This window comes from Myotis davidii, unplaced genomic scaffold (genome assembly GCF_000327345.1).
Source record: "Myotis davidii unplaced genomic scaffold, ASM32734v1 scaffold77, whole genome shotgun sequence".
NCBI lineage: Eukaryota > Metazoa > Chordata > Mammalia > Chiroptera > Vespertilionidae > Myotis > Myotis davidii.
This window is the reverse complement of record NW_006289713.1, coordinates 2,318,689-2,336,908: the sequence shown is the minus strand read 5'-3', so window position 1 is coordinate 2,336,908 and position 18,220 is coordinate 2,318,689. Positions and strand designations below refer to the sequence as shown.

Genomic DNA, 18,220 nt, shown 5'->3' with positions numbered 1-18,220 from the left:
CCCTTCTCCCCCCGAGCCAGCCTCCACTTTCCATCCTGCTCCACCGCACACGCCGGGCCACGCCGGCGCCCACTCAGACGAGAGACACCACACAGCAGTCACAGCGCTGCTTTAAAACAAACCAGATGGCGCCACGCTCCCGCCTGAAGTCTCTGGGTTCCTTCTCCGTGCTACTGTCGGAATAACCCGGTCGCCTTCTCCCTCCCCATATTTGACGCCCTCCACCCCAGAGCAACGAGATCACTGGCAGCCCCGCGACGGGCTCTGCTCTGCCCTCTCACCGCCGGCTTTGCGCCTGGACGCCCTCCCCTGCCCCCCTTTCCCCACCTTGCACCCCCTTCGCTGGCCGCTGCGGGTCTAACTTCCTGAGAAAGCTGTGTCTGAGTCCCGACTCTGCGCTGGGAGCTGTCCACGTGCTCCTGTTACAGGGCCCTTCCGTGTCCCCTATGAGACCAGGAGTAGGAGGCGTTCCTGCCTCGGAGCTCCTGGCGCTGGCTTCCTTCTTAGCCACAGCACGTTATTTATCTTTTGGTGGATTTGAGGACTCCTCTGCCAAATGTCAGCCCCTTCAGAGCAGGGACGGTGTAGTGTTCGCTGTATCTGGGCAGCGCCAGGCAAGGGAATTGTGACATGAGGGAGCCCCCAGGAAGATGCTGTGAACTCCGATGGATATGAAGAGATGGAGGGAGGTTTGAACCAAGCCTGGAAGAGTTCAGTGAGAGGGCAGGCCAGTGCCTCTGCTACGGTGAAGAGATTGCAAGAGGTGGCGTGTCATGAAACAGCCAGTAGTAGGTGGCCCGGAGGAGAGCGCGGGCTGGGCCAGGGCCGGCCCCCCAGAGGAGGTAAGCGACCTGTCCAGGTGACAGGTTGTCAGACTGTGCTCATCCATTTTTGTGAGAGAGTAGAAGGGACACAGAATATAGACATCTAATTACATCAGCTTTACTTTTTTTATTTTTTCTGCCCACCCTAGAGATGCCCCTTTGCAGGCAGTATGTAAGGCAGTGCCCACGACAGTCTGGAAAATTAACCGACAGGTTCTAAAGAATGAGAGTGTGTTCCTGTGGCCAGTTGGCACTTGGCTGGTCCTCCACCCTAAGTGCTCTGGCCTCGTTTTCATCATTGGTGTGCACAGAGTAGATTCGCATCACTTCAGTTGCCCTCATCCTCTCTTGCAGAATTACCCTCTTTACATCCGCAGTGTCCCCACGGAGAATGAGCTGAAGTTCCACTACATGGTGCACATGTCCCTGGACGTGGTGGATGAGAAGATCTCTGCAATGGGGAAGGCCCTGGTGGACCAGAGGGAGCTTTACCTGGGCCTGCTGTACCCCACGGAGGACTACAAGGTGTATCCTTCACAGCCAGCGGAGGCCTGTCAGTGGGCTCCTCCCAGTGGGCTCCTCCCCACGGGGCTGGAATCCAGGGATTCCGCCTGAAGTTGTGTGATGTCCTGTAGGATCAGATAACCTTGAAAGGCATTTTGTACCATCACTTGAAAAGAAAAAAGTGAGGGCTTTTAGCCCAGGGGGAATTAGGGCTGCTTGAGGCTAATTGAGATTTTGCGCATTTTTTCTTTAATTAGGAGGATAATGTGGGAAAAGCCAGGCTTGAATTACCTAGAGCAGTGGTTCTCAACCTTGGCTGCACATTAGAATCACCTGGGAATCTTATTAAAATCCTGATTTCTGGGCCTCATCCTCCGGAAATTCTGTTTCTTTGTTACTAATGTTGCGGCCTCACCCCATAACAAAGAAACAGAATTTCCGGAGGATGAGGCCCAGAAATCAGGATTTTAAAAAGATTCCCAGGTGATTCTAATGTGCAGCCAAGGTTGAGATCCACTGACCTAGAGAATTGTGACTTTGCAAGGTTTATAGAAGAGCTGGGGAGCTCCTACTTTATGCCTGCAAGTTTCTTAGTGGGGCCACCATTTCTGAGCAAGGAATGATCGGTTCACTCATTTCATTGTCAGGTGCAGCCCCACAACTCACTGTAAAATCTTGACCACTCCCTTGGGGCAGATGGCTTGAAACCCACGGAGTTCAAAGATGTTCCCACAAGCAGTAATGTAGTTTGCCCACAGTGATGCTTGCGGGGGAGCCAGTGTTCTATGAGATGAAGTGGCCTTTAGAGGTATAGACACTGCAGGCAGGATTTGTCCTTTGTGAAATCTCTAGTTTATCAGTTAATACTACCAAGCTAAGCATTGATTCATAAAGGGCAGGACCTGGGCAGGACAGCCTTGGAGTTTGAATCAGGGTGGGGTTTAGCTGCCTGCCCTTTGCTTCTCTAGTAAACGCCAGAAGCTGCCCCAAGGAGGTGTCCAGTCACGCCCAGCAAGACAGGCCCAGCCTGGGGCATTTCCTGTGATGCAAGGTTTGCCATGTTTCTCCAAAGTGGCTTTGGAGTCGGGCGTGCACAGATGGCCTTCTGCTTTCACACTCTCAAGTGAGGCTGTTTCATGTTGTCACAGAGTCCCTGTGTTGACAGCTTGTTCCCTAACCAGCTGTGCAGATACGGCTACGTGACCAATTCCAAGGTGAAGTTTGTTATGGTGGTGGATTCTTCCAACACAGCACTTCGTGATAATGAGATTCGCAGTGTAAGTGCAGGGGGTCTGTAGGCTGTGCCTGGGGCTGTTTGTTTTCCCTTTGTTTAAAAACGTTGAGAGGCAAAAAACATGGCAGGAATCCTGTGTACATGTGAATTAAAAATATTGGTTCTTATTGCAGATGTTCCGGAAGCTGCACAATTCCTACACTGATGTGATGTGTAACCCCTTCTATAACCCAGGGGACCGCATTCAGTCCAGGTGGGCCTACTATCATGTTTGCTACCTTCCTTTGTAGGCCCTTCCTTAAAAGGCAATGATGTTGAAAGTGAGGGAGGGAAAGGTCTTTTTAAGCAATGGACACTGTTCTCCTAAGGCAGCAATTCGGAAGCAGCAGAACTCTATTTTTCCAAGCAGACTCTCACCCATATCACCAACATATAAAACAGATGGGACTTGGGGGACAGAGCTCGCCTATTTGGTTTCCCATGTGCACCTAATAGGTACTGGGGCACCATTGCAGAACCCAGTGAGGGCTCAGGCATATGGACAGGAGCCTTCTGGGAAAACATCCTCCTGTTAATGCCTAATTTTGTCTTTGATATTGAACTTGAATGGTGAGGAAATTGGATTGCAGATATCTTCAAATAGCTTCAAATAGTCTTTTAATTTTGGAATGTCATGAAGTTGCTTCGGAAAGAAGGATTCACACACTCCAAGCCTGCTCCTGGGAATTCCATACATTTCTAGACACGCTTCCCAAGGGGCTTCTTGCAGCCCATAGGTGTGAGGGCACTACAGTGACCTGAGCCAGGCCCTTCCTCTGGTGCCTGTGATACTGTGTTTTGGGTCATCTTGGGCCCCAGAGGGGAGAAGCTAGTGCTGTTATGTAGAACCTGTGTCTCCTGGGCTGTTCAGAGCACTGTAGCCCTGCACGCCCACACTGCAGCTCCTCCACCCTGTCTGGGAATCCAGCAGGCAGGACCTCGGGGAAACCTGGAGGGAAGTGGGAGGCAGGAATTTAGATTCTCGTTGCCAAGTATGGCAGGACACACGTCCTGGTCTCTCAGCTAAGTTCACTCATCTGGATGTTAAAGACTGACTCCCAGAGAGGCGTGGGGTTCAGGCAGTGCCACAGAGCCTGCCTCTGGGCAGGGGTAGAGGGCCAGGTCTCTTCTCAATTGCACTGTTTCTCTTTGCAGGGCCTTCGATAGCATGGTGACATCTATGATGATACAGGTCTGTTGAGTGAGAAGATTGCTGCCTGTTGATTGAAGAGAAGTGTTTTGTACATAACTGTGTTGTGTAGATGTGTATTTATTATCATTTACCCCACATGGATGCAAGGCCAGGTGGGGTGCATGTCAACTAAAGGTTTTGTGACATCAGATTTGGTGTTTTCCTTCTGCCGACGGTTTAACTAGAGAGAGTTTAATGCAGGACTTTTCAGGGATGGGGCAGACAGAGGTCAGGGACAAGATAGCAGGGAGCCGTTGTCCCCACAGGCACCACGGGGCATTGGGAGCTGGTTGGTAGGAGCCCACCGAGCTTGGAGCCCTGGAGAGGCATTGGCCATGGGGCAGCCTCTCTGTCCCATCAGCTGCTCTTGTGGCGCCCTCCAGTGGCTGACCAGGTGGGGTGCTGTATAAGGCCTCCGTGGCCGGATTTAGAACTTCCTCCACAGGGAGAAGGTCTCTTTCTGGTCTTGCATCAGCCTGATGTCTGGACTTGGCCCAACTTTGGGAGGCAGCTGTTACGAGATCTAGGCCACTTCGTCTAACTGCAGCATCTCACCTGTGGCTGTTGCTTTCTGAGCACGAAGGAGCCTCTTCCATCTGTTAGTGCGCAGTGTTTCTAGTGGCTTGAGGGCTGGATGGGGGCTCTGAGTCCCCTGCTGCACCTCAGGCTCGAGGGCACACTGCCTGCGGGGGGAGGGGGGTTACATTTGAGGAGGAGCTGATATAATTAGATGTCCACATTCTGTGTCCCCAGAGGCTTGCTCAGCCAAGTCCAGAGGACAGTCCTAACAGTTGACTGTGGCTGACGTGTCAGCCCTTCTGGGGTCAGGCACCCAGATTCTTTGCCCTTTTTGTGTCCTGTGAAGTAGGAGAGGTGACAGGGACCTGCTGAGTCTGAGCCCCACCCGCACAGTCTGCCCCAAGTTGTATTCAGCGCACACAGCTGTTGGCTAGCTTCCTTGAGTCAGCGCCCCAAGACAGACGTGAGTCCTTCCCTCCCGCCCTCAGTCACTGGGGAGAGGGTCTCTGACCAGGCGGAAGGCGGCTCAGATCCCTGGGGGAATGGGCTGCACATTGGTGAGCCTAGGGCTGGAACTGGGAGATGAACTTTTCTACGCACCCTTTTGGATTTCCTTCCCTTCTAACAAGCACAGGATTACTTTTTTTAAAAAATATATTTTATTGATTTTCTACAGAGAGGAAGGGAGAGGGATAGAGAGTTAGAAACATCGATGAGAGAGAAACATCGATCAGCTGCCTCCTGCACACTCCCCACTGGGGATGTGCCCGCAACCCAGGTACATGCCCTTAACTGGAATCGAACCTGGGACCCTTCAGTCTGCAGGCCGACGCTCTATCCACTGAGCCAAACCCGTTAGGGCCAGGATTACTTTTTAAGTTACAGAAATAAAAACAACAGCAGCTAGAAATGTGTGTTAAAAACATGTCCCAGTTCCCCTCTCCTGCCTCACTGCTGGTGGAAGTGGGAAACCTAGAGTAGGGCTGAGAAGCACCAAACAGGCGTTGGTTGCAATGCCAGTGGACCGCTGGCCCCACTCACAGGATTTCTTCCCTGCAGTCCGTGGTTGAGGTTTTGATAGTGATCTTTTCTGCCTGAGCAGTGGCTCTGACAGGGATTGCAAGTTGCCGACCCAGTATCCATTCTTCCTTGCTTCCTTACTCACATCCCCAGTGTTATTGAGGACCATTGACTAGACAAAAGATATTTCCTACCTTTCATAGCACGCAAGGATAGGTCGTTTTTATGGCATGTAAGTGAATGATGTTGGGAGAGACTTTCAGGAAAGATATTTCAAAGGGGGTTCACATGATAGATGGAGTCCTTTGTCATCTTCTCCCTTCTTCCTGCCTAAAACTTGAATGTGATGGCTGGAGCTCATCCCCTAAGGACAGGGAGCAAAAAGCTAGCAGGAGCCTGGGTCTTTGCTGACATACCAGCTCTGAGCTACTTGCATTCAGCAATTTTTTATGTAAAAAAGAAAAGAAAAGAAAAAAGATAAATCCTTGTTGAGGCCATTGCTATTTGGGTTTTTCTGTATTTATAGCCAACCAACTTGTAAATGCTTTCTACATTAGGGAGTTTTCACACACATTGTTAGGTTGCATTCCCATTTTAAGTGTGAGGAAACCAAGGTCGGAAGTAATGTGTGAGTCTTTGTTCTGCCAGCAGAACTGTTGGATGGCAGCCTCACGTTATCTTTTTGCATCTTTATACAGGAGGTGGCCTGTTGAGAGCCACCTGTCTGGCTTTCCTCTGCCACTCCGGGGCTGAGCCTCTCGATTGCAGGTCCTAGTCAGCCCTTGGCTGTTGTTCCAGGTGATTTCTTCAGCTGAAGTTCACTGCCAGCAGTCAGTCTTCCCTCGGGCATCAGTGCCTCTCCCTTTCCGTCCTTCTGGCCCAGCCCAGACAGGGGCAAGGGAAACCGTGTGTCTGGGCTTTGTCCAGGCATAGCCACTCCAGTCTGCTCAGTGACTCACTGCTTAGAGCCCATGGCAGCCACGTCCAGGAGCGCTTTCCATCCTTCTTCCACCTTAGCCTGCTCAGGGCTGCAGTCCACAGGAAAGGAGGGACTCCTGGGCTCACTCTGTCCTCGAAGTGGCCACACAGAAAGGATCAAGACAATGCATCTAAAGAGGAACTGCTTGGGGTAGAAGACTGTCAGCAGGACCTTAACAGAAAAGCCAACACGCATGATGAGTGTATCAAGACCAACGCAGACTCCCCCTGCTGAGGCCTAAGGTGCTGAGCTGGCAGGAGCTGGTGTCATCTGCCAGGTGCTACATAACCTGCAGCTGGGGAACCACATCTGGTGGCATGCCTCACCTGCGGCCCCACTGCGCATGGTCCTGACCACGCTCAGAAATTCCTCGACCAAGCCTGGCTCTGCCCTGAGCTGCTGGGTGACCTTGGCACGGTTCCTGACACTCAGACATTCCACCCACCTTTTCACTGGAGGGGGAAGGGACTTCAAACAATAGAAATGTACTCTCACAGTTCTAGAGGCCAGAGTCAAGTCAAGGTGTCAGCAGAGTGGGTCCTTCTGGCCATTCTGAGGGAGGATCCGTTCCAGGCTCCTCTCCAGCTTCTGGTGGCTGCCAGTGATCCTTGGGGCTTCCTGGGTTTCTTTGCTGGAAGCTCACAGGTGGTGTGCACAGGCCCCAGAGCCCACCAGACCCTCGTGGGATCCCGGGCACGGCGCCTCCCAAGGCATCAGACCCTAATCTTGTTCTCCACTTTCTCAAGATCCCCACTTAGTTCTAAACTGTCCGGACATAGTTGTGGTCACTTGATGTGTCCCTGTTGAGCCAACATCTCTCCCTTCATGAGGTGAGATCCAGTTTGGGAGGGATGCCTCCCCAGTGCCACATGCAAGACAAACTCTTTGGGGTCTGGGGTGCCTCCACCCCTTCCCTACTGCCCAGCAGCTGTGCCAAGAGATGCTGGGAGATGGAGAAGGGTCAGGTTGGGCAGTGTGTCAACCTCTCTGTGTGTTAGCCTCCCTCTGCCTGCATTCCTGGCACCTCAGGGGTTAATGGCTTAATGTAGAGAAGCTCAGAGCGAGTCCATGCACCCCAGTGCCCCCACCTCAAGGTGCCCTGGTGACTCATGAGGCTCACATACCTTGATGACCCGGCCCTGGAAGATGCTCTTGTCCAGCCCCACAGCAGCCTGGGCTGAGCTCTCAGTAGCAAACTCGATGTAGGCATAGCTGGGGTGAAATGAGGGCTGGTGAGGGCCAGCCTGGGCCACCCATGCCGGGCAGTTCCCTGGGGTGCCCAGCCCCCTCCTCACAGCCCTGTACCGACCCTTTGGGGTGTCCAGAAAACTTGTTGCACAGGATGGTGACCTGCTGGACCTCTCCACAGATGTTGAAGTAGGCCTCCAGCTCCCCAGCAATGACCCCATAGTCCACCTGACACAGGCACGGCCTGGTGAGGGCGCTGTTGCAGAGGCCTCCCCCTCGGGGGTCTCCCCCCTGAGACTCCCCCTTCTGGCCCCCCTGCAGCATGTTTTCTTGATAGAGAGGGGTTGACTGGAGCCCAGGGTGGGGGAGTTGGCCCAGGCCTCTGCCCCCACCCCTGTTGGAGGTGAACTGGGGAACGAGATGAACACCCTCATGTGTTAGGCAACACCCCCATGTTTATTTGGCCTGTGCAGAGTGTATGGCTTTATAAAGTGGAGTTTGCTGCCAAAGATTGGCCAACTGGGAGATTTCATGTGGAAATCCTGACTCCCGCTCACGCTGGAGAATCAGAACACTCGACCACACAGGCCCACAGGCCCTTCCCACCTCTTTAGACCCACCACCCTCTAGTTTTTTCCCTCAGGCTTGTGTGGCTTTGAGTTTGCCCCCATACATGTCCCTTATTTTTTTTAAAATATGTTTTTATTGATTTTAGAGAGAGGAAGGGAGAGAATAGAAACATCGATGAGAGAAACATCATCAGTTGGCTGCCTCCTGCACGCCCCCTACTGGGGATCAAGCCTGCAATCCGGGCATGTGCCCTGACCAGAAATGGAACCTCTTGGTGCATGGGTCGGTGTTCAACCACTGAGCCACACCGGCTGGGCCGGGTCCCTTCCTTTAATCCTCACAGTCAGGAGGAAGAAGCAGACCGAAGTGGCCCCTGAAAAGACCCCATCTCACTGCCCTTCTCCCTCACGTTGCCCACATAGATGGGTCTGTGGTCCATTCCCACCTTCTCAGGGACCCCAGAGCAGGGCAGGGGTGGGCCGGGCTCTGGGCAGCTGCTAAGGGCAGACACCTCATGTTTATGGCTCACTTCTCACTCCTGGGGAGAGGGCCCCCTAGGCCTGTTCTAGAAGGACTCTGTCATCTGCTGGGCCAACACTCCTGTGAGCCGGCCCTTTCTCGGCAGCAGCTCACAGCCCACATGGTTTACAGAGGACGAAGGGGGCTCAGAGCTGCAAGCCCAAGGACTCGGGGACCTGCCCACCCACCCAGGGAAGGGGTCCGCCGGGCCTGCTGGCTCCTACCTGTCTCAGGACTCAGTCGCTGCTGGGCCAGCACAGACCTAGCTGCCTCCTCTTTTCCGGCCTGGCCCTGCACCCTGGGCAGCTCTGGCCCCTGGGCCTGCTCCATGGCCCACAGCTTCAGTTTGATGGCCTCCAGCTCCTGCTAGCATATAGCCCAGGCTGAGCCCCAAGGCAGGGCACCCCAGGCTCCTCTTGAGGGAGGGCAGAGGGAGGCAGGCCTGACCCCAGTGGTCCTCAGGGTTGGTGACCCATCAGGAACATGCTGGGGGCTTCTCCAAGTGGAATGGGAAGGCCATGTGGACTTGGGCCACAGAGAAGCTCCTGTAATCCTCCCCCAACAGACAAAGGCCCCTTCAGGCCAGACAGGTTGCCCTGCTCCCTCCAGCCTGTGCAGGAATGGGCATCCCCATTACCCTCTTCCAGGCAAGGGACAGTGGCTCTCACCCCCGAGGTCAGAGCTGCGGTAGTTCATCTCTTGCCCCCACCACCTGCCCCCATACACAGGGTGCCCAAGGTCCCCGGCCAGCCTCCACCTGATGCTCCAGGCAGCTGTGCTCCATGAAGCTGTTACCTGGTCCGGTACTGAGTACTCATCCAGGTCCTCAGACAGGTCCTCCCTGTCCAATAGAAACGGGGGAAGCCTGTATCTTCCTCATCGTCCTCCACTTTCCCACCCTCTGGCTTCAGAGGGGTCTTCTCGGTCCAGCTCCAGACCCCCCAGACTTGGGCCTCGGGGTCCGAGGAAACCCTCTGGAGCCAGGTCTTGGTGGGGGTGGAAAGAGCATGTCTACAGAAAGGCCTGATGGGTGAGGATGAAGTGAAGGGCAGGCCAGGCAAGGCCTCCAATGCTCACTTCCACACCAGCACCTACCAGCGTCTCGTTGGGTTTTAGGTCCCTCCAGGCCAGCTGCTCCCACTAAGCACTTAAAAGGCCTCCAGCTGCAGCCAAGTGCCAGCCTGGCTTCTGGGCCCTGAGGAGTCAAAGGCCATGGACACCAGCCCGCCTGCTTCTTACTCACTGGGCAGGCATCTCTAGGACTCTCTGGCTGGAGAGAGGAGTGTAGCTGAGGCGGAGTCCAGGGGAGCCTCCCCTATGTCAGCTCAGCCAGGCTTCAAGGCCTGAGGCACAGGCAATGACAACCCAGGAAGCTTACTGGAGTCGCCAGTCCACATACCTTGATCAGTGTTATACTTCCAGTGGTAGGCCCTGTTATGACACAGACATGAACAAATTATCCGAGTGCACAGAAGGAGGAAGGATGGTATAGGGTTCAGAGCAACCTTCCTGGAGGAGGTGGCATTTGAGCCAGATTTGATGGACTGGATCAGGGAGAGCTGGGGCCAAGGACGGCCTGGGCAGAGGGAACAGCTTGAGCAAAAGCCTGGAGAGGTGAGGACAGGTGGTTGCCCAGGGTCTACCTCTGTCCCTTTTCACTGATCCATCCATCCATCCATCCAATCCCCATGGGCCCTCCCTTCCCCCACTCCAGTTCTGGACCAGCTTTTAGGTAGGAGCTACGTAAAACAAAGCCAGAATCCTGCTCTGGCTACAGGACACAATGGTTGAATTATGTGCAGATCAGGCAGTGGATCTTGGGCACCTGAAGGCAATTTATAAAGCTTGCTTCTTCCGCCTCTACCGCTCCTCACTGCTGCCCGTGGAGGGCAGCTGCAGGCCATGTCCCTGTGTGCCCTGGTCTCCTCCATCTGTCCTCGCCTGGCTCAGCGTTGGTGGAGCTACTGTTGTGGCTTTTCTGTCCTCCTGACATTTTTATGGGAGGCCCTTCTAGTGTGTTTGCCTACCCCAGGGCATAACTGGTAGGTCCAAGTTTGGCTAATTGGGGTCTCCTCCCTGGGAATTTGGAATTGGGGGGAGAGTTGCAGGCCACAGTAGACCTGGACTGTGAGCTTGGAGCTGGAGTAGCATTCCTCCCCCAGGGTGTGGGGGGCGGTGGGAGCTGCAGGTGTGAGGGGATGAGGCATTGTCCTGGAAGTGGGGACACTTGTGGCTCCCGCCCCAGCCCTGGGAAGCATGGGCCCCTGCCTCTTTGTCTGACTTCCCCTTCCCTTTACCCGGTTCTGTTCTCACCGCCATTGAGGCTGAGCTGAAAACTGCATGGTGTCCCCTTGGTCCCCGAAGAAGGTGGTCTCCAGGCAGATTCTCCTGGCCCCAGGCTGTGGTCCTGTATGTGCTGGCCTCCCAGCTCAAATGCAGGTCCTTGACTCTCCCCTTTTTCCGTCTCCACATTTACATGTGCACGACTCTAGGGGGCACTATTGCCACTGTACTACTTCCAGGGAGCCTCCCTGATTGTCCCTCCTCCTTGTGGCCACTGTGCCTGGGCCTCGCCTGCTGTCTGTCCCGTATAAATGACACATGCCCAGGTCTCTCCTGACAGGCAGTGTCCACTGCCTCCTCAAGGCAGTGTCCAAGTCTGCACTGAGGACAGGACTGGCTGGACAGGGATGGAAGTGCAGCCACAGCCTGTCTTTCTTCCCTAACACAAGGCAGTTGGTCCCCTCACTCCTGTGGGTCTAAGACCCCATGGAGGGCCTCTGGTCAGGGCCCTTCCCTCTACCTCCACGTGGGAGGCAGGACATCGCGGTGCTGTGTCCAAGCCCAGAGCCGCTGGACTCAGGCCCAGGCCCGGTAGCCTCCCTCTGAGCTCAGCCTCTGCAATGGAAAAACGTTGTCATCCCCCTCTATGCTGAGATTGCTGACACACCAGGCCCAGCTGGGGCTCCCGCCAGCCGCCTGGCGTGGGGACAGCCTCGCCTCCACACTGGCCTTTCCAATGATGCCTTTCAAAATACACCATGTTCCAAACCTGGGCCCGAGTATTAATAACATCCCTCCCCCAGGGGCTGCCTGTGAACCAGGAGTGCTGAGTACTGGGCGCCCGGGTCTGGATGGGACCTGCCCCAGGAACGGGGGCACCACGGCTGACACTCTGGCTCCTTAGGATCAAGGTGTCCCTTCCCTTCGTGTCCATGTTCAGGGTCTTATGGGAGGTGCCTGGCACTGCCACAGGCAGTGGGGCTCGGGGCCCTAGAAGCCATGGGTGTCATTTGGGGTCCAAGGTCATCCAGATCACCTTGAGGAAGCAACCTTTGAAAGTTCACCATACAGGAGGCTGGGGGTGGACTGAACAGGGGTCTGCCCGCGTCCCATACACACTCCAACGTACGTCAGACGGTTGTTCACTTGCTTGGGCAGGACCTTGTCTCTCTTGCTTGGAACCTAGAAAGCCCCCAACACATTTGGTGAATAATGTGTGAAACAGGACAGCCCAAGTCGCCGTGAACTCAAGGAGAGGCAGAGCCGTGATGGCAAATGTTGGCTTTATTACACGACACAGAGGTAACTGACGTGACCTGAATTATAATGTCTTACAGTGTCCAGGTCAAACAGAGTACATCAGAGGACACGCGACAGGGACGGCATGCCACGGATCCTACACAGCGCAAGGAAAACCCGTTACAGGAGAACGACCCAACACTCACTGTCCAACTCCTTTTGGGGAATTTAAAAAATAAAAAGAGAAGAAAGAGGAAGTGGAAAATCAATGTGTTCCCCATGAGGTTGTGTGAGGCTGTGCCCTAGTCCCATTTCCACGCCCAAACCCCTCGGCCTGCGAAGGATGCAGTGGGTGAGCCAACAGCTGGCCTGGCTGGGCCCTGTTCAAGTTGGGAGCAAGGGCACCCAGTGCCTTCATTCTAATATTTAAAAACCAGGCCCCAGTTTGAGTCCTAACATTGCATTACTGCTACAAGGGGACTGTGGGGTGGCACTCCAGGGGCCAGCCAAATTGAAACAAAAGGAACAGAAGCATGCAAGATAGTGTTTTCTGGAACTTTGGGGGCCCATTATAGGTTGCTGTCACAGGCATCCAGCTCCCCCAGGCCTTATCCACGAGGTGTCCAGAGAGCAGACAGGTCCTCAGAGTCCAGCTCCTGCACCCCCTCTGCTTTCCTGCTCTCCCTCCTCTCCTGCCATCGGAGCCATAATCCAGGACCTTGATCACAGCCCCATTTTTGGAAACTGCTCCATGTGGCATGGGGGCCTGTGGAAATGGGCTGATGGGGAGAGCTGGGCAGGGGGCCCCTACTGGGCCTCTAGGTTCCCAGGCACACCTACCACCATCAGACAAATTCAGCCTGGGCAGGGCCTGTTCCTGCATCATTCAGAGCTCCGAAGAGCTAAATTCCAGCTGTCCAGGACCCCAGCATGGAAGATGGGAATGGGAGTGGGACAGTGTGACCATGAGCACCTCGGGAGAAGAGGGGCTCCAGGAGCTGGTGTCTGGAGGGAGGTCAGCGTTGGGTTCTTTCTTCCCCTCCTTTCCTTGGGACAGTGACCCCTAGAGACATTGTAGACCAGGCTACAATGTCAGGGTGTAGCCCAGGCTACAATGCCAGGGTTTTGCCAGGTAATGTGCTCACACTGACTGGTGGCTCTGGTCACAGGGTCCCTGAGCAGGTATATGGGCGACTTCCCAACTCACACTCCTGGCCCATGGCCACCACCATTTCCAGGTGGGCCCAGACTGGCCAGAGATATTGCTAGGACATTGGTCCAATCTGCCCGTAATGCCTGTCACAGAACCTTATCTGTCTCTGGAGCAGGTCTGGACCTCCCCACAGATGTGAGAAAGCTCAGGTCATGGGAGGAGGATCTAAAGCACCCTCAAGCTTTGGAACATGAAGGGGGTTGGTGGTGCTACTAATGGGTTCAGTGGCTGCAGAGGTGGATGGATTGAGATATGGTTGTATGGGTTAGATTGGAGGAGAGGTGGATAGAAACATGCATAGGGATGAATGGTGGAGAGACAAGCGGATGGGTAAAAGGATGAATGGGGGAGCATGGGATCAAGTGATGGTTGGGATATAGTAATGGATGGATAGATGGATGGATGAGTAGATGGATGGATGAATGGATGGATGAATGGATAGATGGATGGGTGGTCATATGAATAGATGGGTGAGTCAGTGGGTGGATGGGTGAATGGATAGCCAGACACATGACTGGACTGGACAAAAGGATGAATTGATGAAAAGAGAGAATCAATAAATAACTGTCGATGGGCTGAGGGGATGGGCAGAATGATGGCTGGACATGAAAGCTAGAGTGGGCTGGGATAGGCAAGATGGGTAGACGACAGAGACAAGGCTTTGGTGTCATTTTGAGGATATATTTGGAAAAACTGGCAAACAGGAGAAAGTTAGGGCGTGAGCCGATCCCTCGCCACCATGTCGCTGGGATAAAACCAAAACCAACACCTTCCTGCCCCTTTCCTGCCCATCTCCCTCTTCCATTGAACCTCCTGGGGCCTTGATGAGTGACCCCATTTGCCAAGCCCACAGGAGAGGCGCTCCTGGGAGGCTGCTTCTCTTGTCCCACAGCTCTAACCCTCCCGGGCCCCCGAGGCTCCAGCTTTTCTCTTTGCCCCCGGTCCTGGCTTCCCTGTGTCCTGGTGAGCTGGGGATGGAGCCCTCCCTATTCAGAGGAGCTCTGGGGTATGCCAGCCTGTCCATGCATGTAATGGGAGGCACTGGTCTTTGCCAACAGAATACCCCTCAGACACCACCTGGGATGGTGACACATCCTAAGAGAAAGACCAGCCTGGGTCCAGGACAGGATGGACAATAGGAGATGAGAGGAGGGGATGGAAATGTTGAGGGTCACACACCAGGGTACTTTCCACACAGGGTGAAGGAGAGGGGCCCGGTGTGGGCACACATCCTGCTGTCCCTCGCCTGTGGGCTGTGGGCTCTGGCTGCCGCCTTCCTGTCATAGTTTTGGCCTCAGGAGGTAAAGCTGCCATTTTGGTTTGGAGGGAAGGAGGCTCTCCGAGAGCTGCACCTCACCGAGTTTTGGGTCACCTGAGTGGTGGTGGCCTGCGGAGAGGAGACCCTGGCAGCCACACCCCTGGTCAAAGCTCAGGAGGTACCAGGGCAGAACAGCCCCTGGGCAGACAGCAGGAGGCTAGATCCCCTCGTTGCACAAGAAAGGCAGTGCTCCAGGTGCAGACAGGTGCTGCGTGGACACTCATGTTTAGCGCCTCTAGTCCAAGTCCTAATGCAAAAGCTCTGGCCCCTCCACCCCAAGCTATTGATGTCATATTTGGTTGTGAGGTCTTTGGCCACACGGGGCCTAAGCACAGCGATAGACAGACACGCCAGCTCTCTGAGCATGGAAGGGAGCGCCAGCACCTTCCTCACACTCCCTGGGCAGGAGGAGTGGGAGGAGCTGCCTACTGGGCTGACACAGCCGTTGCCAGCTCAGCACCCTCCCGCCCACTCTGGGCCTGGCTTCCTCACGGCAACCCCCGCCCCACCTTGCTGCCATCCCCTGATCCTGAGGATGCTCTAGGCCCGCAGGGGCTCTGCCCTGGGCCTATGGCCAGCCGCTCATGCTAGGTTTCTGCAGCCCCGCCAGGGGTGGCTTCTTGGAATATGGGATCTGGATGTGAGAACCACACCAGGAAACCTTTTGTAGATGGCCTGAGGGCACCCTCCTCCCGCTCGCTGGGCTGGGAGGGGCTGTCCCTCCTCAGGCCCTCAGCCCGGGGTTCAGACCTGGAGGTTGGTCTGACCTGGACGTTGCCAGCTGACCAACATGCCAGTGTCCCTGGCAAACCTGCTTGTCCCCAAAGGGGGCCATGCAAGGGGAAGGGAGACAGAGGCCTTCTAGGCAAACCTGCGGGTCTCCAGGTGAGGGGCTTCTCCATCAGACCATCAGCCTCACCCCCAAGTCCAGACGGCAGGGGTGTGAGTGATGAGGGGCCTTCGCCCTCTTCCACCAGACCCCCAGCGTGCCCAGGCCAGACACCCTCCAGACACCCCGTTTAGCAGCAAACCTTGTGGGAACAGAGTCCAGAGCGCCCACCTCCAAGGGGAGCAAACCCATGTCACTGCACATGCGCAGCCGCCGTTTTAATAGACGCGACACTCAGGAGAGAGAAGGGCGGCAGGCTGGGAACACGACAGCAGCCTTCGCTGTCTTGAGAGCCCCAATCCCAAACTGGTCCTTGCTTTCCTGACATCCACGAAAGCAAACCTCTGAGAGCGTGACAGACCCACTCACCAGGCCTCGGAGATGGTGGCTGGGACGGGGCGCTTTCTGGAGGATAAAGAGATCTACCTTGGAATTAGGTCTATTTCAGAATTAGGTTTTCACCGTCAGGTGTTGTTCGGGGTGGCACCTGGTCTGTGACAACCAGATGAAATCCATCTTTTCAATACTCAAAGAGTGAATTCTTACAACTCTGGAAAAGAGATAACAATAATCAAACCAACCCATTGCTCCCCGTAGAACCACAGTTCAGATTTCTTTGAAAATCGATTTCCTACACTTGACATACTTCTGCAGTTTCTCTTAATTTTTTTTTATTTGGCAAACATCTCTTCTTTATTATCATCATGAATATCATTATTTGGACCTCTGCAAGGACTATATACATTCACATTAACGTACACTATTGACTTCTTGCCTCTTGGTGGGGCCCCCCAGGAACCCCGGATTCAGTAGCTGGTCACTCTCTGTATTGCACTCCAGTCCTGGGAACTTCTCACAGCGATGCAAGAAAATGCCAGATCACGGACCATGCTGCTGTTTGTTCTCCACTGAGCACAGGTGAGAATTCCTTACTCCTTTACTTCCTCCTTGAGATCGCTTGGGGGAGTTGAGTGGGGAAGGGAGGACAGGGCTGGAGTGAGGGGACATCCCCACTGATGATCAGCTGGACAGAAATGTGAGGTTATACACAGCCGACTAAGTCTCCCGAAGGCGTGGAGAGGGCAGACTGTTCTTGTTTGGAGTTTTTTTTTTTTTTTTCCTTCTTTTTTTTTTTCTGTAAAAATGTGAAGAAAGAAGAACAGGTTCAGGGGACACCGGTGGAGGGTGGCGATGGGGCAAAGACGAGTTGGGTGGGGCAGCACTGAGGAGGGGAGAAGAGGTAGAGGAGGAAAAACGGAGAAGCAGTCGTTATTGGCGCAGTTGCTGTCTCCTCGTGCTTTGAAAAGCACCCAAGAATCAACCCGAAAGATTGTCACAGTTTTGTTTCAGAATTATGCTCTCTCTGGGAAGGACACGTTAGCACTTTTTTTCACAAGTGGAAGAAATGAAATGTGATGAAAATTCACAGAGGGCGTGAGGACAGATGGAGGCATCTTCCCCTGCACACGTGTAGTGCCTGGCCAGGCATGCCCCGTGTGCACACGCAGACACACGCACGGCGGGTGGGGTGCTGAGGGCTCGAGACCCACCGCCCTGTGCCCAGCAAAGGCGTTGCCGTCTAGTCAAAAAGAAACAAAAGTCGCTTCTTGTGGGGCAAAACCCTCCAAACCCCAATATCCCAAACTCTAAAAACCGAATAAAAAGAAAAGACCAACATCTGTACAAACCCAAGAGTGGAGTAAAACAGTGAAAAAATACTTTGGCAGTGACAGATTTTGGATTTTGACTTCTTGTGTTTGCTTTTTGGATTTCCTTTGGAGCAGAGGTGTGTGCGGCATCCTTGGCTGGCTAGCTGGCAAGGTAGTTTACAGGTATGCTTCCTTTACTTTTTTAAAAAACTTTTTGGATTACTACTTAAAGCCAAAGAGTTTGACATTAAAGGAAAAAAAAAAAAATCTGAAACCAAAAATGCTTCTGGGGTCAGAAACTGAAGTCTTTCTTACTGTCTCCACCGAATCAGCCACATACCCTTGGGGTAGTTTCGGTGACGCAGAGGCTCAGATCTCCGGCTATAAAATAACAGTTTTCTTTTTCCCTTTTTAATTAGGAAGGGGGGAACCCCCACAGTTTTCTTAGTCCATTTCTGAGTGGCTCTTTTGCCATAAAAATCCCCCAAAATTCTTCACTGAAAATATAAGCCACCAAACAACTAGTTTTTTTTTTTTCATTAAAGAGAAAGTGTGTGAAAGTCATAAAGACAGGGGGAAAAAAAAGGAGGGGGAGCGGGAGAAGGAGAGGTAGAGAGAGGGAGCGGGAGGGAGCGGGAGGGAAGGGCAGTGGACGAGCTGGCGGAGCTCCAGCAGGTCCCTCCGTGGTCTAAAGCCGGGGGGAGGGTCTGAGGATGCTTGAAGAGGTTGTCGCGTGAGATCGTCAGGTAGCTGAGGAAGTTGCGTTGAATGCATTTTTTGTTGGTTCTGTGTTTTCTTTTGGAGAGAAGCAGTAGCAGCAGTGACTCCAATGGTCGGGCTCCCAGGGCCGGGCGGAGTGTCCGGCAGCTGGGGCTCGGCGGGGTTGGTGGGCGCATGTCCGTGGGCCGAGCAGCAGGTGTAGGAGGGGTCAGCGGGGTGCGGCGTCCAGCGGGCCAGGGGAGCCAGGGCGAGAGGGCCCCGTGGAGCCAGCTTCACTGGGGCTGGCAGCACCCGTGGGCAGGCAGGGGCCCAGGCTGGTGG

The 18,220-nt window shown here is 54.3% G+C and overlaps 3 protein-coding genes across 5 annotated transcripts in view; 1 reads left to right on the top strand and 2 right to left on the bottom strand.

Moving 5' to 3' along the window:
* Positions 1–958: 958 nt before the first annotated feature.
* On the top strand, positions 959–3,942 carry TRAPPC2L (trafficking protein particle complex 2-like). Of its 2 annotated transcripts, none has more exons than XM_015562961.1 (4): positions 959–1,351; positions 2,518–2,605; positions 2,736–2,815; positions 3,757–3,942. In XM_015562961.1, the coding sequence occupies exons 1-4, from the start codon at positions 1,236–1,238 to the stop codon at positions 3,800–3,802; spliced, it is 330 nt and encodes a 109-aa protein (XP_015418447.1). In that variant the 5' UTR covers positions 959–1,235; the 3' UTR covers positions 3,803–3,942. The 2 variants fall into 2 exon arrangements, with proteins under 2 accessions (XP_015418447.1, XP_015418446.1); XM_015562960.1 differs by lacking the exon at positions 959–1,351 and adding an exon at positions 1,810–2,136 and having other exon boundaries at positions 2,477–2,605.
* Positions 3,943–6,802: 2,860 nt separating this feature from the next.
* PABPN1L (poly(A) binding protein, nuclear 1-like (cytoplasmic)) lies at positions 6,803–9,842 on the bottom strand. The gene is made up of 7 exons (XM_015562925.1): positions 9,832–9,842; positions 9,384–9,611; positions 9,076–9,133; positions 8,813–8,951; positions 8,479–8,555; positions 7,621–7,727; positions 6,803–7,523 (listed from the first exon to the last, which is right to left on the bottom strand). Exons 1-7 carry the CDS (start codon positions 9,840–9,842, stop codon positions 7,367–7,369), a joined length of 777 nt encoding a protein of 258 aa, XP_015418411.1. The 3' UTR covers positions 6,803–7,366.
* A 6,781-nt stretch (positions 9,843–16,623) lies between these two features.
* Positions 16,624–18,220, bottom strand: part of CBFA2T3 (core-binding factor, runt domain, alpha subunit 2; translocated to, 3) — a 23,668-nt gene continuing 22,071 nt past the window's right edge. For both annotated transcript variants that reach the window (XM_015562958.1, XM_015562959.1), the window contains one exon: positions 16,624–18,220. This exon is cut by the window's right edge and continues 3 nt beyond it. In XM_015562958.1, the coding sequence (XP_015418444.1) occupies positions 18,108–18,220 (113 nt within the window). In that variant the 3' untranslated portion in view covers positions 16,624–18,107.